This window comes from Betta splendens, chromosome 3 (genome assembly GCF_900634795.4).
Source record: "Betta splendens chromosome 3, fBetSpl5.4, whole genome shotgun sequence".
Lineage (NCBI taxonomy): Eukaryota > Metazoa > Chordata > Actinopteri > Anabantiformes > Osphronemidae > Betta > Betta splendens.
In genome coordinates, this window is record NC_040883.2 from 3,103,580 (window position 1) to 3,128,690 (window position 25,111).

Below are 25,111 nucleotides of genomic sequence, written 5' to 3' on the forward strand. Positions count from 1 at the left end.
GCACTACATTGCTGCGCTGTCATTAGACATGTTTAACTGAGCACACCGGCGGAAGAATCAAAGCAGGTACACGTTTCTCAGCGCTCAGCTCGAGTGTGTTCATGGTGCTTATTTTGGTGAGAATAGTCTCTGGAGGGTGAAGCAGCACGTCTCCCCGCTGATACAAACCCTCGCGGGTCACTTCGTCCACAGTGACGGCAGCAGCGGCTCCTCTTCATCAGCTGCCAGTCGTTTCGTGTGCGCTGTAACGACGTGTGTGCGTTTCACCACTTCACCAGCGCCGTGTGATGTTTTGAGCGGAGTTATTACGTTTAATTGTGTCTAATTAACACGCCTCCAATGAAACCTGTTCAATGACTCCCTCCCTGTTCCGCGTTCAGTGTCGATCACGAGCGAGGGCTGCATTCTCCTGCAGCGTTTTATTATTATTTTTTTGGGGCTGTCAGACCACTGTTTTTTCCTGCCAAGGCTGATACGATTAAAGCTCAGTGTGAGGCCGACACATGAAACCTAAGGGCACATTTCCTGTTTGTTCAGCTCGCTTTCATTTAGCTCCAGAGCAGCTGATCACCCTAGGTTCAGGGACTGGCTGTGTGATGTGTCCCTTTGCTAACGGGCTCCAGGGAGGCTCTTTATGATGTCCGCCGTCTCCGGTCAATCTCTGCTGACACCGCAGCAAGATTCTGCTGTTCTTCTCTTCCCTATCGCTGCTCACTCATAGCGTGCTGTGACTTTGGTGCTAATAGCATCACATTTAAGGCAACTGCAGCTGCACAATTCTGGCATTTTGGTTCATATGTTGACAGATAGTGGGTGGTTAGAGTGTTTACCTATTTTATCTCATGGGCCATGATGAGCTTTTATATGTAAAAGCTTTGAAATAATGTCTACTATACGCTGATGCTATAGTTTACATTGATTTGCATAATTGACTTTGCACTAATCGTAGACTGACGTAGAATGCACCTGTTAACATAAAGATAATGAGTTAATGTAATGGACAAGGGCATTTGGTTTCAAACATCCAGTCCTGCAGCACTTTACTGTAGCTACTTAGAGCTGAATAAAGCCTTGTTTGGTTGATTTATTGATTTTTCTTTTCAAATATTAAGATTTGCTGTCTTATATGATAAATACCTTGAGACCAATAACTCCCTTCATTTCATGCTTCCATATTTCTTCCTGTATCGTTTTGTAAATATGTTTTGCACAAAGCAGCTGCTTATTAGAAAACTTATTTGAATTCTTTATGAGCTGCAGATTCTATATATGTTCCTAGAATGTCTTGCTGTGAAGAAACAGACAAATTAATTAGATTTTTTTTCCCAACGTGATTGATATGATTTTGTATTTGTTTTTTCCAGTAGAAAGGTTTTACAATTTAAAACAAGTGCACACGACTTGGTGCTCAGACACTTCAATTAATATTCCTTTCACTATTATTAGACCTGCATGGTACAGCGGCAAAAATCCACAGAGGAATCTGAGGATCTAAGTACATTAAACCAAGAAGACTGACCTATTAAAAAACACTTTAGAGGGTCCTTCAGGTCTTGAAATGCCTCCTAAACGCTCGGGTTTGTGGTTCAGTGACTCTTGTGCCCTTGTCTTCTACTGTATATGTGTAACTGATTTATGTAGGGTAGAAATCATTTTTCTAGCAGCAAACGTCATGTCGCTCTGTGTTGCTCCGCTTGAAGAGGATGTCTGTTATCATGTGTTTGCAGATGCGATAAGATAAGGTGGCCGTTAAGCTTGTGGGTTGAAAAGACCAAAGCAGGCAGGAAAACACTCATTTGTGGTGGTGGGGAGGATGCGGCGACAGGCAGATCCCCGGGCGTCGTGTCCATGGAGGTCAGGGATGAGCTGATCAAGGGCACTGCCGTCCTGCAGAGCCTCCACAGCATGGATGCTGGTGGGTGTGTGGCTTGTGTGGCCGCCCTGTTTTTTTCAGATAAGCTCAGAAGTACACGACGCGTCTCCACCTGGACTGCAGCACCTGCCCTTTCGCTGCAGCTAATCCGCTAAAACTGACAGCTTCTGCTAACGTCTTCCCACTGAGTCCAGTCACACAACACCAGGAGCCAGAGGAACATGGAAATACACAGCTGTGATGTGTCAGGAAGGTTTTACTCGTTTTCCACCGCAGCCCGTTTCTGGTGGCGTTTAATTCCTTTGATGAAACCAAGTCAAAGGCCTTTCAATAATTCCATACTGTAGAATTGTTACTGTTTGAAATAGTGTCACTTATGTTGCATGAATTTCCCTACAGTCATGCATAAAGCTGGTGCAGTTCATTCATTGATAATTGGAAAATGCAGAAATAATGTTATAGGCAGAATATTTGTTTTAGAGAGTTTGCCCGTCACCGTTAACAGTCACAAGTCGACATCACATTGTTTACGGTTCAGAACTGATCATGATGATCTGGAACAGTCACCATCTTGGTCATCACTGATCAGATCTGGTCTGTGACAGCAGGTTTGTGCCCCCTGTGGTGAGTGATGCATGAACAACAGGAAAAAAAAAAAACAGGAAAACGAAGCGCGTCTTCACATGATGGAACTATTCATTCACTAACTAAGACCAAATGTTATTTAATGTAAATGCTATTCAACAGGTCAGAGTTAATACAGTGCATATGCTTTTTACTACAGATCCAAGGCGCTTAGAAGCTTCCGTGTTGGTACTGAGTCATTACTAATAAAGTTCCCAGTGCGGCACTGATCACCACTAATGTGATGTGCTCTGAGTGGCATAATTTAAAAGAAAGTGATTCATTGATTGGGAGCCGTTTAGATAATCCTCATTTTTCCTTATTCGTCCTGTGATGATGAAAGCGGAGACGTGCGTCTGTCTCCCGTGGCACCGGCGACCGCCGCCAGCTGAATTGGTTTTCACTGAGTGGCATTAAAGAGTAATTGGTCGCGTTTGTACTTCTGCGAATCAATCAAGTTCTCTGCGGGAACTCAGCCTCTGCCATGTTAAAACAAGGACGTAATGACAGAGAAGGAATGAGCAACAGCGCCGTGCGCTCGTACGGAGGGCGCGGAGGCGAGCTTTGCAGCGGCAGCGCACGCAGACGGGCGGTAAATAAGCAGATGGAGACAAAGAGTCCACAGGATGACGGCCGTGCTGAAAGATTTAACTCTGTTTACTACAAAACACCAAAGAGAGTAAGCACAATGCACCAAAGCCTCAATCATCAGCCTTGAACTGACTTTAATTCATGCAGCTGTGAGACCACTGTTTAGAGCACAACTTCCATTTAACCCGTTTAAATAAATGATTTAGATCCTTATTTAGGTTTGGAGACTGACTATGAGCGAGAAGACACACGGGCAGAACAACGAAACCCCACTTTTTCCTCCTCGGACGGAGATAATGACAGAGTGGACGGTGCTGACAGCCGAGCTGGTAGGAGGTCGGTGTGGGGGCGTCTGTGGAGTGACTGGGCCTGGTGCAGGCGCTGGCAGAGGTCCGCTGGAGTCACAGTGGGCGAGCACTCTGGTAAAAGGTCAGTGAAAGCCCCGTAATGAATTATAGTCCTCTGACTAAATGACGGTGTGGAGGGCTTTGTGCCGGTCTCGGTTCCCTCCCCGTCCCACTCCCCTCCGCTGGGTGGAATCCATCTCTGCCATCTGCGCTGCACTGACTGCATGTGTTCCGACACTGCCAACGCCGTCCTTGGCGTCGCTCGGCTGCCTCGCCTCATTCCTCATATGCTTATTTATCTCTGCTTACTCCTGTTCAATTTCCTGAGCGCGTCGGAGCTGCGGGGGATTGGGGCGGTAATCCTCGGGCCAGAAGCCTCGCTGGCTCGCGGCGCCGCGTGCTCTGTGGCCTAAAAATGCTCACATTTCCTTTGGAATTGAGCCCAAAAGCCCCCCTCGTGCCTGCAAAACGTATTTGCTCTAAGTAGCTCTAATGGGAGAGAGCAGATTATTTCCTCTAGAACAGTTTGCGGCTCCCTGTTGTCATAGTCGTGGGGATGTGGTCTGCCATCAGGTTGCTGAAGTGACGGCCGCGGCTGAGAAAAGTCTTTAATTAAGGCAATAATCACGTTACGACTGTGACCTTATTAGAAAAACTTGTTTTAAAGCCTACATTTATTGACTATTTAAGTTGTAGGGTGTAAAACTGATAATTTCATCCTGAGTGTGGTTGTTCTGACGCCTGAGCTGCACGTTATGTGTTTAATGGTTTGACAGATGGGCTGTGCATCATTCTCATTCTTCATGTTTCCAGGCACAATGACTGGATGTACAGCAGCAGCAGTACTTGTACTTCAAACACGCTGTACCAGCAGCTGCCGGATCCTGGGACACGCCCTTCACGCGTTGGTCTCGTTTCCAGGAAGCGATGCAGGATCGGCTTTTTCGGGCGCTCATCAGTCTTCCGGTCGCCTCTGACGCAGCGATGCCTTCGAGGCGAACGCGGCGCTGATCATTTGTAAGCTGCGGCCGTGCTTACAGTTTGTGGCAGACACGGGCTGACAGTGTTATTTGTGATCGCGCAGCACTCCATCACGCGATGCGCTCGGCTTCTCTCCACGTCCGCGCATCATTATTTCTCAGCGCCGCCGCCATCACTCAAGCGCCGCCGCGGCCTGATTCGGCGGCCGTCCTCTCCCAAGGCCCCGCGGGCGGGAGCCTGCGCCGGTGAGCAGGGTGTCACATAGGGCACCCTCCAGGAAATAAATCAGCGCGTCTGACCTTGACGCGCATCCGCAGCTCAGGAAGTCATGCATATGTATCGTGGACTGTGATTGTGTGAAGCTGGGTCAGACCTGCAGAGAAATGTTTCACATGTGGAAGTGGAATCATGTTTTGAAGGCTCTGCTTGTATAGAAGTGTAGGAAGTGTTGCACAGGGTTGTACATGCCGCGCTCATCGTTTAGCACCTAACTTTACTACAATGAAACCGTGTGGCTGCAGTAGATGTTTAATCGCTGACATTTGCCACAGAAACATTAATCCTATTCTATAAACGTAGTAAAATGTAAATTGCACTTGGAGGAGCCTTTGATCTGCACAGGCCGCGCTGAGGCATTACAGCAGTCAGAGCTGAATGGTAGGTCTCCAGGGACTGAGCCCCCGGATCGGGACGCGGCTCGTAGAAAATTGACCACTTCAGGTCATGGCTTGTGTGTTTTGGCTGGAAGGTGGAGACGTGGCTGTGGTCCGGTCTGGACCCAGACAGACTCTCCTCCCTCGTCTGCCCCTCAGCCGTCACCGGTGTTAATTACAGCAGAGACCGCAGGGACTAATGATCATGTTCCACAGGGTGGTAATGACACAATTATGACTGTGAGGACATCAGTCATAACCACTTAGCTCAAACAGCGTCCTTGGCCTTTTCCACACACACACACACACACACACACACACACACACACACACACACACACACACACACACACACACACACACACACACACACACACACTCAATGAGTGAAGAAGTAAAAGAACTCAATGCCTCAGTGTCATTGAACTAAATTAATGTCTTACACAAAGTTAGTGAAGGCACGGACTTTGGAGAAACTAGAGATTAGCATCCAGTGCTGCAGCGCCAGCTGTGAAAAAGATATGTGGCGCAGCAACGTGTAGCACAAATCATCCTGTCCTGCGTGGATATAAACATGATGAAGGAATATTTTTAGCTCCGTCATCTCTTTTCTGATGAAATGATGCGATGGCTCGTGTGCCGTGAAGTTTAGCTTTGTTTGTGGGATTGATCCTCGCTGTCGGGTGCGTGTCAAGGATTTCTCCTTGAATAGTGATTTTGCGCTCGGCTCCACTTGGCGACAGCTCGGAGTGGTTGTGTCAGACTCGCACCACGTTTAACTGACAATTAACACCACTAACAACGTTTCCTTCTGACTCTCACCTCAATCAGTGGATCTGTTGATCAGGCAAATAAATAAAATATTTCTCTATTCATTAGAGTTGAATAGACATCACTGATGTTTCTAACACCTACAACCTTCTTTTTTACAGTATTTGCTGAAAATCACCCACTTGTAAATACTGTAACTGTACAAGCTGCAAACAGATGTTGCACATCTTTCTTCCTTCGTCTGCAGCCGTAGCTGCGGACGCGTCCCATCATTCTCTTTACGCTCCCAGTGTCGGCCCTGTTTTTAGCGTCAACGCCACCAAGTGCATTTCAATGTGAAGCTCAACTGTGCCACACTTCAAAGGGGTTTTTAATAGCGCGATAGCAAAAGCCGGAGCCTCATCTGCTGCTTCCCCGAAAATACCTGCCAAGTGCCTGCAGCTCTAATGCAGATGCTGGAAGTACAAAGAGCCCGGGCGTTCTGCACCTGTTGCCCCGAGCGTCGACGGCGCCGTGGAGCGGTTCGGAGCGGTGCGGCCCGGCCCGGCCCAGCGGCACCGTCAGGGAAGACGAGGCCTGCTTCCGCCAGGGCTGCGTGACTGAAGCAGCTCATGAAGCTCCGTCAGAGGTTCGCGTTTGTGGTTCACGCAGCATCTGACTCACGGGTCGCGACGACTCGCCACAGGTTTGACTGCATCACTGCCGGGTGTCGGCCATGTTTTCAGATCCGTTACAAATCCCATCAGGGAGCTTCTGGTATTGGAATAATTTATGCTTTCCCTCACGCGCCTCTGGTTGCCTGGTATCAGTATCATCATATACTTCCACGAGCCGACTTATTTTCACCACAAGGGAGCTAATTAACGAGTGAACATCGTCCCCAGTGTTTAGGTTGTTTTTACAGTAAATCCAAAATGTCACAAGACGGCGCAGAGAGGGAGGTTAAGCGTGTAACAGCAGGTGTCGAGCTTAGTGTTTGAATGTTGTCAGTGAAAGATGGTAGCGAGTGAGGGGAAACACAAACATGGATCCTCTGTTTATCGGCACAACCCCTCCCCAAAGACTTTAAATATTCATCTCGCTAGCTGGCAGATGGCAGAATTGAAAGGTTGAGAGTTAATAAAGAGCAGCTGGTGGAATTTTGGTTTGACTTTCATTTGAACGTCCTGCAGCGAGTGGAGAGGAAGTGATGGACGGCGAGGAGAGACCTCACACACTCCTGCACGGCGGCAGCGACACTGTCAGAAGTGCACATTTCCAAGTAGTTGAAGCTTTATACAGCAACTTAAATATGTTGGGCTCCGGCTCAACATGCTGACGGACCTGCAGCAGCAGCAAGTTTGCCAGTTCAAGGTTGTTCAGTTCCGTCCTCTGAGCAAATGTAAAAGTTTATACTAACATGACCTTGTGTGTAGCGGTGCTGGTATTTTCTCTACTACTTGGATTTAATCTTATAGTGACGCTCATATCAAGAAACTCTGCATCCTGCAATAAATCACTAATGGACAATATCATTACATCATCAAGGCTGTAGTTCGTGGAGCTGTAAATCAAATGCACCTGACGCTCCTGTAGCTGCTGCATCTCGTTAATAGTGTAGCTTACAGCGCAGGTCCAGACACATGGCTCCTGTCCATCACAGGAACACTAAGCAGAGTAAGGGCTCGTTTAGCCATATCTAATAGACATCAAGTAAAATATATGCGATAACAAGCTCATATTGCCTCAGGGATAAACTGCTCTAATCCCAATCAGAACAGCGCAGGTCACGGTGTGAAGAGGCGGCACGGGGACGACTCGGAGGCTCGATAATTGAGCCCTGTGTTATTCACATGTTAGATTATTTAATGAGTCAGACAGCGGAGAGGGCATCCTCTGTTTGGGAGCTGTTGACTTCATTAAGAACCGTAATGGTGTGTAATGATGTGATAAGGCATCAGAGTGCAGCAGCGGGGTGTTGACACTCGGCACCATTACCATAATGACGGGGCACGTAGTGTTGTTAAGGCATATGCTGTCCGTCTGATTGGCCGAGGCCGGGGTCACACACCGGGTTGACGCCGTGAATAATGTGTCCAGAGGTCTGATGGAGACGGTTTCCATGCAGGCTGACGGTCCACGCCCTTGTTTTGCAGACGCTTGAATCTTTGCCTCCCCTTCTCAAGGTCACAGGGTGATGAAGCACTGCACTGTCCACTGAGCAAGGTTTGGAGTTCACCTTGGATACCTGCTGCTTTATCACGCGGGCCCTTTGACCCCTGGAACGTCTCCAGGAGCGCCTTGACACTCGGGACCTTTACCACCAGTTGGAACATAGGAGCTGAGGTAGAATCTGTTGGCAGCTGCTGCGTGTAGCTGAACCCAGAGTTAACAGAGACCGTTGTTTTGGGTGGTTAATGTAACGCAGGTACAACTAAAACCGAAATTAAGGTTAATTCTGGATGCCATAGCTCCACCAGTGTGTTTACTGTTACCAGTGTTAGTTTAGAAAAGTCCAGAGCTCGTCCCAGCATGCACCTGCCGAGGAGGACATGAAATATGTACCATAAACCGCTGGGCTTTGGGGCTGAACACTAAAAGATTCTCTGTGATATTGCTAATAATCCTGCAAGCAGCGAGGAACACATTACACCTAAAATGGTTGATCTGTGGACATTAAATTTAGTCACAGACGGAGCTCAGTCTGCCTGGCTGAAAATTATTAATCTCCTGTGAAATGGAAACAACAACTTTCCGTCGTGAAGCCGCTGCTTTATGGACTGAAATATAATATGCACCTGCAGATTTGCTCCCGATGTTAATGTTCAAACGAAAAGCAAGTAACGTGATTGGCAGAAGGTTAAACAGTCTTTTATCTGCACACGCAGGAAACGCAATCGCAGAGGGACGCTGGCATCACGACGCCCACCTGAGAGCCGGTCTGTCTGCAGCCGCTGCCTGTGAATGAGTTATCAGCCTATTAATCACAGGCAGAGCGGCGCCGCCGCCTGGCTGCTAATGCCGTTTACATGCAGCTTTCATCAAACTGGAGCTGCGTCGGGGCAGAGTTCAGTCCTGTTACCTCTGCTTTATTGCCTCGCCAGCTGTTATTAAAGGCAAGATTATCTCATTTGCAGACAAAATGCACAACTGTCATGCAATGTTCGCTTTAATGCTATGATGATTTGCTTGAGTCAATATGTTTGAACAAGCTCATCGCCATTAGCCAAGTCATTCACTGAGCAAACTCAGGCTCTGATCATACTTTTGTTACTTGAGAATAATTCCCTGAAAATGTAATTACCAGGCAACATGTTTTCATTCACTCGCAGTCAGCTACTGCTGGAGGTTAATTATATACTAGAGTAGCACCAAAAACATAGAGGTTCTGTGTAAGACAGGTGAATAGAGCTGCAGTGGCCGTTTACCTGACAGGAATCTGGTGTTTGAATTAGATAATTAACACAAATCATCATCACACAGCTTTATTTACTCACATCAAGTTATCGCAGGAGGTCGAGTTAGAGACTCTGACAGCAGCTGTTTCACAGCTTTACCTGAGAACAGATATAAACAACATATGCACAGCAGCAGCAGAACAGTAGGTCAACCTTCCACAACTACTTTCAGCCTGTCAAACTGTCAAAAATATAAGTATGCTACTAAAGACACTGACAGGATAAAGAGGGAAAAAAACAGTCGATAGGTGGCTTTGACGGAGACGTGATGTTGTGGCAGAAACATCTCCAAAGTTAACAAATAATAACAGGATATGTTCCCAAAGTATTTAGCATCGCTGAAGTATTTCAGAATCAGAATCATTTCTACAGTATCTTTTACTATTCTAATCACTTTTCTTCTACATCTCACTAAAGCAAATATGCAGATATATATGTACATCTAAAATACTGAAATAATTTGGACGTTTAATGAACCTAATGAACCTCATCACAGGGGCTCAAATAAAATGTCTGGCAGCGTGTCCAAAGACATGTGCCAGATTGGATTTTGGCTCATTTCTACAACCCATTTAGCTGCTTTGTGAATACGAGAGAAGCAGGTCACAGATTTTCCTTTTTCTCTACTGTATGTAAAACCATAACTATAATAATAATAATAATAATAATAATAATAATAATAATAATAATAATAATAATAATAATAATAATAATAATAATAATAATAATAATAATACAGCGATACTCTTTGTTTCAGCTTTTGGATAACAACCAGTTCAGTTTTTAAGCTGTCTACAGGGAATATCAGTGATATTCCAGGGTTACATGTGTAAGCATGAGTGGTAATGTGATCTCTCCACAGTAATTTATGAAGAGTACATCTTGCAATCACTCTACAGCAGGAAGAGGTCAGGCATGAGGTATTCATCTCCCAGGTACAGACACTGTAGGTAGATGTGTGCAGCATTCAGTAGTGGCACAGAGCCACTGGTTCCAGTGAGTCCAGTGTATGACCCATGTATGTGTCCACACAGGCCAAGTTTACAGTAGGTTCAGACTAAAATGCTTTAACTCAAAGTTCTGAGTCCTACAGCGGTTTACTGTAAGACTTTAGAAGGTAAATCATGTTTTAATAAAAGCAGGCAGCTGTTGAAATGAGTGAAGGCTAGAGGACAAACTCTTCTCTCTAGCAGTTAATTTCCTAATCCCAAGCTTTAAACATACATACAGACTCTAGAAAAGGCTTTTAGTTCAAGTGTAGTCATGAGGTAAAGAGCTAATGAGGTAACACTGGTTTATCTACACCAACCTGGCAAAAACAAAACAAAGCTTCACCTGAGCTGGTTAAAAATACACGTTAATGAAGAATAGGGCCTACTGCTGCCTTTAAGCCCTGTTGATCAAACAGCTGCAGTATAAACACACCTAGTCGCCTACACACAGATTCCGTTGCTTCTATGCCATTTGCTGTAGCAGTTCCTTAAGGAGGTGAAGCACAGGGTTTTTTGGCACGTGGTACAATAAATGGGGGACTTTCTTTTGCAGACCACACACGCCCTCCTACCAGCAGTGGCGCGGTTCCGAGGGGCCACGTTGCTCATCTGCTCTACAAAGTAAGAGGGCAGGTGGCCGAAAGCGGGCCTTTCGCACGGAGGAGGTGGCGCCTCCGTAGAGGAGGCCGGGGGGCCGTTGGACGGGGGGACCGGGGCCTGGGGTGCCACAGGGACCTTGAGTGGGGGGATCGCCAGCATGAAGTTCTGTGGATGTGCGCGACTAGGGGTCGAGCCAATGGCTGCCAGGGACAAAATCAGCTGCTCCCTGAAGTTTTTCTGTTTAATGGGCGGCCGACTTTGAAGCTTGCACATTTCTTTGTGGAGGATGAAGGCGTTCACAGTCGCAATGTCCACAAAATGGTAAAACAGAGTCTTGTACCACTTGTGGGTTTTGTGGATGACGTTGTAGTAGCCGATGAGCGCGTCCGACAAGTCCACGCCGCCCATGTAACGGTTGTAATCTTTGATGCAGCTTGGAACGGGCACCTGCTTAACAGTCCACCGGCCGTTGGCAGCCTTCACCTTGCGCTCGGCCATGTCGTTGCTGTAGGCTTTGTGTATCGTGGAGCACATGGTGACCTGCCGGGTGTCCAACCACCTGACGAACAGCAGCTGCCCCTTCCTGAGCCACTGGATGGTTCCTCTTGGGGCTTTCTTGGGCATATCATTGTTCGTGGTTCTGGGATACCCGTCAATGTTGGAACGAATAGTGCCACATGCCCAGATCTTCCTCTTGAGGAGGTCTGAGAAGAGAGTGGGACTGGTGTAGAAATTGTCCACATAGAGCCGGTATCCTGTCCCCAGGAAGGGGATGTTGAGCAGCCTCATGACGGCATCGTAGCCCACGCCCTTCCCCGTTGGTTTGCCCTCTTTTCCCGCATACACAAAGAAGTTTAAGGTGTACCCACAAGCGGAGTCTGCCAGCACAAAGAGCTTAAAGCCCCATTTAGTGGGCTTGTTTTTAATGTACTGCTTAAAGCCAATCCTTGCTTTCGTAGGCACCATACGCTCGTCTATGGAGATATTCTGGTAGGGGTGGAAGAAAGTCTTGCAAGCCTCTAAAATCTGCTCATACAGCGGCTTGATTTTGCAAAGCCTGTCGTGCGCCGAGGTCCCTCTCTTCTGGTCGTTGGCTGCTTCCACCACGGGGTCGTTCATGTGAAGACTCGTGGAGATGGCCAGGAAGCGCCTGCAGGGCATGACGGAGGCGGGAAACGGCAAGCAGAACAACCTAGACCCTCTCCAGAACTCCCTGAGGGTTTTTAGCGGGACGATTCCCATGTAGAGGACGAGGCAGAGGAACGAGTGCATGTCGGCTGTGGTGACCGGCACCCAGCTTTCTCTGTGGTTCTGGTGTTTCTTTGCCCCGTAGGCGTTGGTGTTTTTTACCAGTGTATCGATTACTTTCGTAGAGAAGAAGAGCTGGAACAGCTCCAGTGGCGTGTAATTGGCAGTTCTGTTCAACTGGGGTCCTGTGTCTCTTTCGGGTCTGAACCGTGGTTGAGGAGGCTCCACATCCTCCTCCTCCACGCTGCGCCATCTGTCGCTGCTTCTGTCCTCTTCCTCTCCCATGAGACGACTATCTGTTCGCCTCTTTCCCCTTTTGTTTTTCCTGTTCTGAGTGGACACTGTCTTGCGGGCATTGGGGGAGGGGGCGGCCTTTCTCAGAGGCGACGCACAGAGGTTCTTCTTTATGTTGGGGCTCCGTGGGCACTTCTTGGATGGGGATTTCAGAGGTGACACTGTGGAGGCAGACAGAGACCTCCTCCTGGAAGCCCTTCTCTTCCTCGGCATTCTGTTCCACTCCTCATCTGAAGTGTCCTCCTCGCTGAAGTATTCCCTGTAAATAAATGAATCAAAAATAAAGCAGGTGGGTAAAGATTAATAGTGTGCTGGCCTTTCACAGTCCTAGAGACAAAACATGACGAAAACATGAAAGAGGGAAATAAAATGTGCATATTTACTGCGTCGCTCCCACTTGAATAATAACATCACATAACAGCATGAAGTAAGAGATGCTGTGTCCTTGTACTGTGTCATATCCAGGACAAAGAGACTTATTTTATTCAATCTCCACAATTTTATATTTGACATGTGACTTATATCAAACATATAAAGATGTGAGTATATTTAGGTGCTGAAATTGAACTTTTCTACCATCTGTGAGGTTTGCTTCATAATGACTCGTATTTATTTGGTAAATTGGATGGCATTGTTTTGTTGTGCTCAAGTTCTGCTATAGGTTTCAGATGGCGTGAATGGGTCTCTGACGTTGATTCATACGGTTAATGATTAATTCTACTGTAATATCTGTGGGTTGAGCTAAACCTGAGCAGTGCCTGGCTGTGATTTGCTCATGTTTGTGGCCACACTTAAAATGTTTACCTGGCGTTAACCTGAGCAAACTGACTGCCACGCACATCCTGGGTCCAACCCTCAAAAAGGAATTCACACAAAGAAGCACGGTGGCGCCGTGAGCGTTTCAGTGCAGCGCAAAATGGCTAAAGAGGTGCGCAAAGTCAGTACATGACGTCCAGCGGCAGCAGCTGCTGCTTTTCTGAATGAATGGACTTCTGAAACAGCGGTGACGAAGCGGCGCTGGCGCAAAGTCTGGCACCTCGGCGACAGGTTGCGCCGCGATGAAACGCCGCAAACGCACGCGTTATTGTCTAAGCGTTAGGTGTCGCCCAGGTCCGATTGCGCCTCTACTCACTTCGATCCCCGGGTCACCGTCCTCGGTGTGTAGTCCTCGTCCAGTCTGCTGTCGTCGCTCTCGGGCTCCAGGTCCGAGCTGGGCTCAGCCGCACATAAAGCCGTCTTTGCGCGTGTAAACATTTCCTGCGCACTGAGTTTTGCCCACGCTGCCCGTGCGTCTCCTGGACTCTGGAGCGAATTCCTTTTACGCACCCGTCGGCGCTCCGACAGGAAGTCCCGTGTCCTCCGCACCGTGCGCCATTAACATGCGCATTACGTTGGACACAAGGTCCGAGTGCTTCACGCTGCAGCCAATGATCGACGCGCAGTGAAGGTGCGCTCAGAAACCCGCAGTACCTTTACGCCCGCGAGTTTAGATCATAACGCGTGTTCAAACTGTTTTTCAATGAAATGCAGATTTAAATTTTTTTTAGCGCACGTCTTATTTAAGATTTGTTGTCACACTGTGAAATTTAACATTGCGCTATAAATGAGCGCTGAATTGGCCACGCGAGAATTTGTGTTTAGTTGTGTAATTAAATGCTTTTTGAAAATCAAGCTGGAGCCTGTCCCAGGTGTTAGACGGGTGGGGTACAACATGGACAGGTTAGGTCATAACACACGCACACACACACACACACACACACACACACACACACACACACACACAGACACGCAGACACACACACACACACACACACACACACACACACACACACACACACACACACACACACACACACACACACACACACTCTGTACCTGCAGGCAGTTGAGGGGCTCCAACCAAATTGACGATGAAACCTGAGAGCACACAAACTCCACATAGAAAAGCCCTCAGGAATTCTTACTCCTTTAGAAAATCCAAGATCTCATTTTCAATGTTTATATTTCAAATAAATTAAAGGTACTGTACCACTTCTTTGTGTTTGTGTATGACTGGTAAACATATTTAGTTTAGGCTTTTCCACATTGCTGTTGTGACTAATGTTGTTTTCACCTTTCACATAGATGCTAAAAATAAAAGAAATCAGTCAAAGTGGGCATTTTCTGCCGCCAACTGCTTTGTTTGTTGTAGAGGAACTTAGTGATTTAATGGATGCCCCATCATTAGTTTTATCATTAGTTGTGTCAGCCATAAGACAAATAGGTCTATGAGAATCCACAGCCGTTGCATGAATCCACCGTTGTACCATCACCATTTGTAATTCCCCTCCTGTACTAGTGAGCAGTTTTTTTATTACCTCATTAAGGGAAAAGCATGGTAAATCTTTGATGTGTGAGTGCAGGAGCCTATTATCTAAGGCAGTGTATTTGTCAGCCGCGTAGGCATGACATCTTACACTAATATGTGTTTGAAAGTGCAGGGATCCCATAATAATCATCAGTGTTATTTAGAGTGAGTCCGAGCAGGCGGCTGTTGACCTTGCTTCTCTTCCACATTAAAAATCAGAGACAGCCGCGTTGGCCTCAGTGAAGAGGATGAATAAACTCCCACTCACTTTTGTAATCCTATAGTGTCCGTGGAGAAAAGAGGAGCTGGATGAGGGAGTGAATGCCACTTATTCATCGTGTGGAGCCGTAAGTGTCCTACGTGCTGCCACTACGTTTGGAGGAGCCGTTCAAAGCAGAGGCCTTAAGGGGTCAGATGTAACCGGAGCTCAGCATGATTCACGATGAAGCTCGTGTGCAGAAACTGAGCTTTGGTTTTGTTTTTTAATTGAAGGAACAGTAAAACTTCTGTACATCGCTCAGGTTTCCCCGCGACATCATCGTTTCACAGCAGAACTAAATGCACAAGCGGTAAACACGTGCAAAAGCTCCAGAGTCTTCCTGTTTACAGCCAAAGTCATGAACAGGTCATGAATTATTCAGCCTGTCATTGCTGTGATTTCAAATTCAGGCAAGTTTAAAGGTCCCGTTTTACTCACATTTCAGCCTTTTGTGACTGCGTTTTTCATTGCTATTTCCCAAGACAGTGTAAGCGCCTCATCACTTATTTATTCTCTTCAAATAGGTGGAAATCCTGCTGCGCACAGGATTTACATCCAGTACAAACCAGGTACAAACACTGGTCCCAGGAGGTGATGTCAACCAGCGCTGAAGGCCAATAAATAATCCATTGGAATCCGGGGATGCTCATTGTTATGAAGTGATTCTCTCTAGTTTATTCAGGATCAGATTGTCATATGTACAAAATTAGGCATGATTAATGAATCACTTTTCTGTCTTATCTCAGACAGAATGCAGCGTCTCAGAGAACTGCGCTCTTTATGTTGAGCAACAGTATGAGCAAATTCATGTCTAATGCATTTCCTCTACTGGGTGTTAAAACGGCGTCAGTGACGTGTTTCAAATCAGAAAAGTCACAATAATGTTGTTGGAGTCGTACGTGTAAACTCTGATGGATGATGGAGTGAGGAGACACCTGACGGATCCGTGTTGTGGGTAAATCTCAGGCTTTTTGTGGTTTGTTTTTGCCAATTTGTCCTGGATGATTGGGTGAAGGGAGTTTGTGATTGGAGCCACCGGCTCAGTGCTACTGTACGCTGTGGATGCTCCTGCTGTCTGTGGGCGGGTGATGGATGCGGATGGCGGCGGTGGGTGCGGCCTCAACCAAGCTTCCGTGAGTCATTGGCACAAAGCGTCCACCCGGCGCCAACCCGTGATGATAGAACGCATGCCGGCACAAAGGCATTTGCATTCCATCAATTTTGTATGAATGCAGCTCAGTTATTTGTTGATCATGGGAGGAGTCTGGAGCGATTGTTACCGCGGCTCGCCCTGAGTGCACCCCTAAGCTGTGTTAACGTGGATGCATCCTTTATAAACCCTTCCCCAGATGAAATATATATAGGACGGGATGCATATTGCATCAGCTGGATGTTGTTTCAGCTGTTGGGTAAACGGCAGACAGGAAACAGTCAACCTGGACATTATGGGCACTCTAAAACCTTTATGACCCTGGGTTAGCAGGTTATCTGAGAGACACACAATGGTGGTTAAAATAAACCCACAGATAAGGAACCAGCGAGTGCGTTGCTCCTCGCATCCGTAGTCGCTCTGCAGCTTTCACACGCTGCTGCAGAGAACGTCGTCTCTGACCCAGCGCAGAGCTGCTGTTTACAGACATCACCATAAAACCTAAAGGAGAATGAATGATTCAGACCACTGCAGCAGCGCCTGCCGCATCCTCCCAAGGTTCCCAGCTTCGCCTCCTGCTCGCACACCTCCATCTTTATTTCATTCCTCTCGGTTTTTCCAACGTGCCTCTCGCAGCGTAGTCTCGTCTCCGTCCGCTCTGATGCAGCGCAGCCCGGTCCTCCTCCACCTTCACCTGCCCTGAGCTGTGTAACAGCTTCACTGGCGCAACCTGGGATGCAGTAGGCAACATGGGGTTTCCCACCGCCCACCGTCTAAAAGAGCAAAGACAGATGAGCCACATGTAACTTTAGCGCCATAGAGAAAACAGGCACCAAGCTGCCGGAGTAGGACGGTTGTGTTGAGTCCCACCATATCTAATGCTGATGATGCCGAAACGGATCAATCAGTGCTCAACTCCACTTCTCTGTACTGTAGTACAGTACATAGTATTACTAGTAGTGGACCTGTGCCCCTGTGTCACCAACATTTGTCCAGTATCACAGTGAAATGTGCCACATTAACATGTAACACAGCGTTCAGTGCTTTAACCCGGTTATAGGAAGCAATCAGTTTTTAATGAGCGTGAAAGGCCGTCGTCCTCAGCAGCGTTTGACTCGCCGTCGATGAAGAATGTCACGTTGCAGAGAGCGAGTCACAGGAGCTGATAGCCGGTGCCCAGGTAACGGTAACTGTGACCACTCGCAGCCGTGCCGTCATTAAATGTTCCGACGGGCCACTTTCTTATCGCCTCGGCCCTTCCAGCACCAGCCCCCGGCTCGAATCGACATCAAATGAACTATAAACTGGCCGCTTCAACTCCGGGCAGATTTTCCACCAGTTCACTCGAACTTGAAACGTTTTCTCTTTTTGCCTGCGTGATTTGAGCCGATGATGAGGAAGCTTTTACATGTAGCGGATTCAAATTAATAGTTTGATAATAATGCAGAAACATCAATATTCCTCGAAGTTGGGGCTCCAGGTTTGTTTAAAAGCTGAAACCACGCTTGTGTCAATCTAGTCAATGCCAGATGTCAATTCAATGAGTTCTTAGTCATGAACAAGAATAACACACAAAACCAGATTCCTTTTAGGTTTTATTAATCTAATACTACTGGATATATGAATAACATAATACGGAAATACTCAAATAAACAGAACAATGAGCAAACAATCAGCATGAGAGGATCAGCAATGGATGACAGAGAACAGAGTGTGTGTGTGTGTGTGTGTGTGTGTGTGTGTGTGTGTGTGTGTGTGTGTGTGTGTGTGTGTGTGTGTGTGTGTGAACATATGTGAACGCAATCACAGAAAACACAGTAATCAGCAATGAATGAATCAACGAGTGAAAGGACAAGGTGGCTGTGATCAAGCGAAAAGAGTATTTGTTTCTAACTTATACAAATCTAAGGACAACTAATAAATTTGGAATACGCACATTCTTCTCAGAGGATCAGAGACGTTCATCTTGCCTTAGTTTGGAACGGTAGCCGTTGTGCAGCGTCTACCGTTACTCGGTTGAGCAGGCGCGTCCTCTCTGATCCAGGTGCCGCGGGCGCCGATTCCTGACCCAGAGGCCGATGATGACGGCTCGGGTTCAGCAAAGTAACAGTCGGCCAGGCCGAACTTTCAAGATGTTTTCCAAACGTCAGCGCTACTAAACTAACCCCAAAAAGGAAACGGGCTGGAATCTAATTCAATTAGTTCGATCAAAAATAGCGAATCAAGGACTGTTGATAGTTTCAGTTTCGCAGAGTTTCTTGATGACTTTCTAAAGTAACAAAATTCGTTGCTTGTTCGTATTTCTAAGTTTAACGTAAGTTTACAAAATTTAAGAACAAAGGAAAATTAAAGAAAAGTTATGCGACGCAAAAAGTTGTTTGAAAAAAAAAAAAAGAAGTTTGAAGACAGAGGGAAATCCGATTCCACTAGGGTGTCACTGGTTTAAATACCCCTGGGGCAGTGGTCACTGCAGGGCGGAGAGATGAGGTCAACCAGTGGTGAGAGTTGCACCTGTTCAGATCAGGAATCAAACTTTTTAATTTGGACGGCTTCTAAATCTGGGAAAACTAATCATTCCTCTTCCCACCAAGCTCAAAGTTCCATCACACCATAACACAACACACATGTAACGATCACTTTGGCACTCAAATAAGCATGTATGTATGGTGCACCGATTAACCAAATGAAGAAGGTCAGTATCTTTATTTCAGTTTTATACCTTCACACAAAGGAAAGCATGGTGATAACTTGATGTCCCTTTGAAAGGAATTTCCTGGCAAATCTGTAGATCAGTCATTAAACATCTCACAAAAAACAATCTAATATCAAATGAGTTCATGGCATCAGTTTCATGGCAGTTGAAAGTTCTGGTGCATCTAAACCAGGACTAGGTCCAGATTAAGTCTCTTGTTCTCTTAACGAGCACATTCCTCATTTTATGGCTGGTGGTCCCCGTTCTGGGAGAAACGGCTTTGCAGTGATAAATGTGATGGGATGCATGATAAGTAGAGGTGGAATCCTGTGAGATACAGGTAGATCAACAGAATGAGCTCATGGTTCTTTAATATGGACACGTGAGGTGTTGGCGCCAATTGGTGCCTGTTGTGATAGAGGCCAGTCTCCTGTGGTGGAGAAAGATTCACTGGTTCCTTCCTCTGGGGACTGGAAAGGACGTAGAGGCTCTTCAATGAGGGACTTAAGCGCACATACAGTTGCTACATACAGCTCAGGTTTCTCCCCATGAAGGGAGGTCAGTGGGATTCATTAGGATGAAACCATGAGCGATCACGCGAAGCACATGCTCCATGTTTAGCTGAGCCTTCGCACCTTGGCCGTGCAGCACAGTGATGCATCACTGCAAAGTACAGTAGAACTGGAAACTGGAATAGAAACATGTCAGGACCCTGATACAGAACATTCCTTATTACAAAGACACGAACAATCCATCCAATCGGCTCATCCAGCGCTTAGCGTGTCCCGCGTCTGACGTTGGAGCCCTTGAGCCCTTGAGCGCTGGAGCGTCGCTAAGTGAGGGTCCTCCTTCGTGACTTTCAGCGGCTCCAGACGAGCGCGGCTCTGCTGCGGGTTCTGTCCTGACCTCCGCTCGGCCCTCGGTAGCCTGCCGTGCTAAATGGATGCTGTAGGTTGCTATGGCAGCGGACAGACTGCCAGCGCAGACGTGTGCCACGTACAGTGAAGGAAACGTGAAAGGGCCTCTGCTTTGTAGTTCTGCCCCGAGCGAAGCGGCCTCCGTTTCCCCAAATGCCCGCGTTGAGCTTGCTTCACTCTGTGCATGTCTGCGTTGCCATAACTCACATGATTTGCTCTATTATTCAATTTTCTGCTCTTATTTACGCGTGGGCCTGATTGTCTGCCTTCTGTTTTGCTCCTGCTCTGTTGTTCATGCCGCCGCCTCACTTCTGCCTTGTTATTTTCATCGTCTGCTAATGAGAACGTGACACGTTGACGCGCTCTCTGATTTGACGACAACAGCGATATGAAGTTACTGCGGCTCCGAGGAGGAAGGAGCGGCGAGACGTCGCTGTCGGCGAGGCCTCTCGCCGCCGATGCCGCTCCTCCTCCGTTTGAGCCGAGCAGACGGCAGCAGGAGCGTGTTCAAATGCGCTTCTCTTTGATGATGTGATTTTTCTGGAGCTCTGACGCACTCGGAAGGTTGACAGGGGACGGATGCCAGCTCCATGACCCAGTAATGGCATGGAATCATCTGTGGGCAGGAGGAAATGGCAACAGGAGGAACAGGCTGTTGAGCTGGGGGGGAACAGGCACCTCCACAAAGTCAGCACGCATTTACATTCATGACGGTGTAATACAAACACAGAGTAGTTGCATCCAGACGTGGGGCCAATCAGAAGCTGTTGGTTCAAATGAAGTTTAAACTCTGTAATAAGGACAACAGATGATCATTCTAGAGGAATGATGGCTCCAGGTCTGCTGTGACAACACCTCGCTCCCACTTTTAGCCTGAATCTACGCCCCCCCACTGATCAGCCACACACAGCACACTTCCTCTGTGTCCAAGGCTGATGAGTGAGGGAGGGATGAGGTCACGTCTACAGGTGAGAGTGGACGCTGAGGCCGGAACCTCCTGAGATCAATAGTGTTGGATTGATCTGGTTCTGGCAGAGGAGAGATTTAAAGGCAGAGGAACGGCCCCCTCTGTTAATCCTCTGACGCGCGGCATCAGGTTCTGACTGTAACACAACGCTTGGATCCACGCTGAAGAAGTGACTGTCGTCTGAATGGAACGCTTGACGTTTACTTTGGTTCAGAACACAGATTCCTTGTGATCACACATCGTTACTACGTGTATATTGCTAATTCTTGTAAAGCTGCTAATGAGTTCATTTTGAATGAGCTCTGTGCTATCGATGCCGTTTCTTGTGTCTCGGAGCTACAGACGGTTTCCATCCGACTCTCTGCTCCATTGAACTTTATTTTATTTTCTTCATTCCAGTTTGCAGACAGAAAACAAACTCTGATTAAACACTTTGTTAGTAAAGAGAGAAGCTCGTCAGGCAGTGGGCTTGTAATTGGAAACATGACTCCACTGCACATGACTCAAACTAGCTTTGAGTTTAAAGGCGTGAGGATGTTCTGCCAGATTCTTCCTGGCAACTCTCAGTTTGTCTAAACTCACAAAGCGGCCATAAAACCTATGATCACAGTAACCTGGTAGAAAACGAGATTATTACCAGCCACTGCAGCTGCAATACAATAAAGCAGGTGAAATACGCACAGCTGAAGTTTGTGACCTGAACCAACTTGTTTTGCTTTACTACACACACAGAGACGGAGACAAAAAGCAGCGGAGCTCTGACTCTCTGCACTTTTACCCACTGATGCTCTGCTCTTATTACCTCCTCTCTCCCACCTTCCATCACCACAGCCTGAAACCATTTTTTGGCTCAGATTGTTGTTGTACAGCACTCGAGGGTGAAGTGCTCATATCTGTGCGCTGTGTATTCTCCTAATATCTGACCCGGCCTTTCTGTGGGAGAGCGGTTTGCTGGAGAAGAGCTGGAGCTGTGTTGGTTTTCGGTGCCAGAAGCCAAAGCCGCTATTGATGTGTCTTATTTCGGTGCAGCATCCAGACGCCAGCAGCTGTTTCTCTAATTGTGCCACAGCTTCAGATCTTCACACACTTTGACCATGTGCTACAGACCCACACCTCATTGTCTTTTTCTCTGGATAGCGTGATCTGACACCCCCCCCCCCCCCCCCCCCCCCCCCCCCCCCCCCCCCCCGCTCCGCCGCTCCTCATTGGCTTCATTACATATTCATGAGCACCCTGATAGTTTTCTTCCACTCTCTATCATCCGAGGTGAATGTTGTCATGTTGGATTACTCCACCAGCCGTGCTGCCGCTGTCCTGAATGCACCGGCACGCTGGCACATTTCTGTTTAGCTCCTCATTCTGAATTATTGATTGTATTCATGCCATTAATGAGCTTGCACAGCCTCTCCACTGAAGGACTCTTACTCTGACGGGGACTGGAGACTGAAGCGCTGAGCAGAAATTCAGCAAATGTATCGAGCTCCAACCCTGAGCTTCACATCTCTTCTCCTCCGTGGAGCCCTTGAATCAGGATTAACTTTGTCTGAAACATCAGCTAAACTTTCTTCAAAACTTCTCTTGGTGTTGCAGAGCCTGATGTTGTGTTTATTGCTGGTAATCAGCTGCTTTGTATCTCCAGTGTCTGGGGTTGGAGGCGGCGTGTAGCTGCTGCAGGAGCATCTGTGTTCAGTCTGCTGAAGGTGTGTGTGTCTGAACTCTACCTGTATCCACTAAAGCTTAGACGTGGTGCATTTAATAACTACCACAGCTCAACAGCAACATGCTGGCGTTCGTCTGTGCATCAGGGCCCATGTTAATTCATTTATACAGACATGACCATTACAAGGATAAGCATAATGTTATTATCACAGTCTTGTCAGCAGCAGCCTGCTGAAAACAGAGAGAAGCTGCAGAGTCTCCAGTGACCACTGACTTCACGCTTAGACACAAAATGTCCTCCTGTTAACTGATAAGTAAAAGGTTATTACGGCAATTTGGATTTGTTTGTCTACGGACAGGACCCCAGAGGCGAATCATGGAAAAGGGCAGAGCTGGACCGTCCAACTTCATCTTTGAAAAGAGAGCAGCGCTAAACTCTGGCGCTACAACCACAGCAACACCTCATTTATTTCTTACAATGTTGCATTTTGAATTTGTTCATTTTGCAGCGGATGGTTTAGTGGTTCCCACTGTTCCAGTCTCTCAACAAGAAGTTGTCACTCCAGTTTCTATCCATAGTGGTGCTTGGTCTGTATGTGTCTCGTCCAACAATGATCTGAAACATGATTAGACATCAGGCAAATCGAAAGCCCTGTAGCTTTTGAACGTAGCATGGAGAAACTCAGGAGCAGAAAGAAAAATCTGTTTAATAAGCTCGAATTCAGGTGAACTATAGCTTTAATTCAAAGCCCGGAGCCGTAATGATCCCACTCATCATAATTTTGGTCTTGCTTGGTATTTAGGGTCAGACCGCGCCGTCATGAAGCCAAGTGAATGAGAAGATAACAGGATTAACCGTCCTCAGTCATTTAGCAGCTCCGCATCGCGACACACGCGTTTTCACAATGACGTTGTTTATGGGGAGATTATTTCAACGCTTCACATTAATATTAAATTGAACGGTGACATTTCTTAATTAGCATTGAGCCACGAGACCAGACCAAAATGTTTGATGCTCCAAATAAAAGTGTGTAATTGAAAAATAACAACAAATGATAACAACAAATGTTTATCAGTCGATCACATAGTGTGGCTTCATTAATGTACAGTAAGTGCATGTTGTGAACCTTCTCTGTCTCCCTCTGTTTCCTAAACACACACACACACACACACACACACACACACACACACACACACACACACACACACACACACACACACACACACACACACACACACACACACACACACTGCTGGTGCCCATAGAAAATGGGTTTTGCCTGTGACAATAAGAGATGAATGGAGAAGTGCTGAGAGTAAATGAGGTGATTTCCATGATGAAATAGAGCGATAAAAAGGCAGAGGGAGAGATCGCCTCTCCTCTCCTCGCCTCTCACTCCACCCCTCCTCCGCTTTGTTGGCCGCCCATTCATCATGACATCACAGTGATGGAGAATGCACACATGCGGCAGATGAAGTGGAAATAGACTGCTGAACCGAAATCATCCAGGGGAAAACAGGTTAAAGCTTTGTGCTGAAATCTGGCTGATGCTGCATCCCACCCGTAGGTGACCTTGAAGTGTGTGTGTGTGTGCGGGGGGGGTGATGTCACTCTGAGTGTTGAGCAGCAACCTGGTGTGTTGGCCTGCATGGAGAGGAGCTGGCTCAGAACTCCTGAGGTTTAAATTAAGCGAGCAGAATTATTTAGTGGACAAAGGCAGGAGCAAGGACAAAGACGGGAGCACTGATGTACATTACAGTGCTGCCATCTTTGCCTGACAGCCTGCAGGAGTTGGGTGTCGGGTGCTTCGGCCACATGAGGATTTTGGGGCGATGTCGACTCTCCGCCAGGGACGACTTTGGGGATCTTGTGCTGGTGCTCAGATAAAACACGTTCTGGTATTTCACCATCTTGATCTGTGTTTAATTGACAATTCTCAAGCATATAATAAAAGCCCTGCTACCAAGTGACTGCTGGTGCCTTTACTTCGACGCCAGCTTCAGGCCAAGCAAGGTCCTCGACATAGCAAAGCGTTAACGTGCCGCTGCCTCTGTCCTACGTGTGCAGTACAACATGTACACGTCGCAGCGTGAAAGGCTTGTCTGAGCCTGAATAGAGGCTGCATTGTTCCCCACACACTCTGACCCCACGGGTCTGTGTTAAGAGGTCCCCACTTTTTGTTTGCATCCAGGTCTTTTGTCACAGATGCAGCTGTTTACCTCTGTTGCCAGGCGACCGGGTTGACAGCCAGATTGATGGATGCGGGAAAAACAGACAACAATGTTGAGCTCTGCGCTCTTATGTGATTACGACTGAAGGAAGCGCGCTTCCCCGTGTGGGCGACAACAATGCACTGATTCCCCACCTTGCTGGGGAAATCCATCACTATTCCTCACTCCCTAAAGCTGAGAGCCTTTCCATTAGTCCACGTTGTCTTCCAGACGTTGCAGCATCGCCTCTGATGATATGGATTTCCACTGGTGAGACACATTAGGCCCTGAGAGCACATGAATGCCTCATTACTTTAATTAGGTGGACGTGGACGTTTGTAGCTGGACTTTTACTGGACACGGTCAGATTTATATCTCTGCATGTTAGTAGACCGTATGCACGATAATGAAAGTTTTATGTGAAGAACTTCAACTTTGGAAAGAAATACTTGTGTCACAAAGTAGTTTTTAAATGAAGTTTAATCTGCTTTTTTCCCA

At 47.2% G+C, this 25,111-nt stretch overlaps 2 protein-coding genes across 3 annotated transcripts in view; one reads left to right on the forward strand and one right to left on the reverse strand.

Annotated features, from left to right (window-relative positions):
* The window catches only part of LOC114851766 (protein kinase C-binding protein NELL1-like), a 126,816-nt gene that overhangs the window by 56,560 nt on the left and 45,145 nt on the right, over nt 1-25,111 (forward strand). The window lies entirely within an intron of this gene.
* LOC114851767 (piggyBac transposable element-derived protein 4) lies at nt 9,289-13,740 on the reverse strand. Its single transcript, XM_029143452.2, has 2 exons — nt 13,544-13,740; nt 9,289-12,670 (listed from the first exon to the last, which is right to left on the reverse strand). Exons 1-2 carry the CDS (start codon nt 13,663-13,665, stop codon nt 10,711-10,713), a joined length of 2,082 nt encoding a protein of 693 aa, XP_028999285.1. The 5' UTR covers nt 13,666-13,740; the 3' UTR covers nt 9,289-10,710.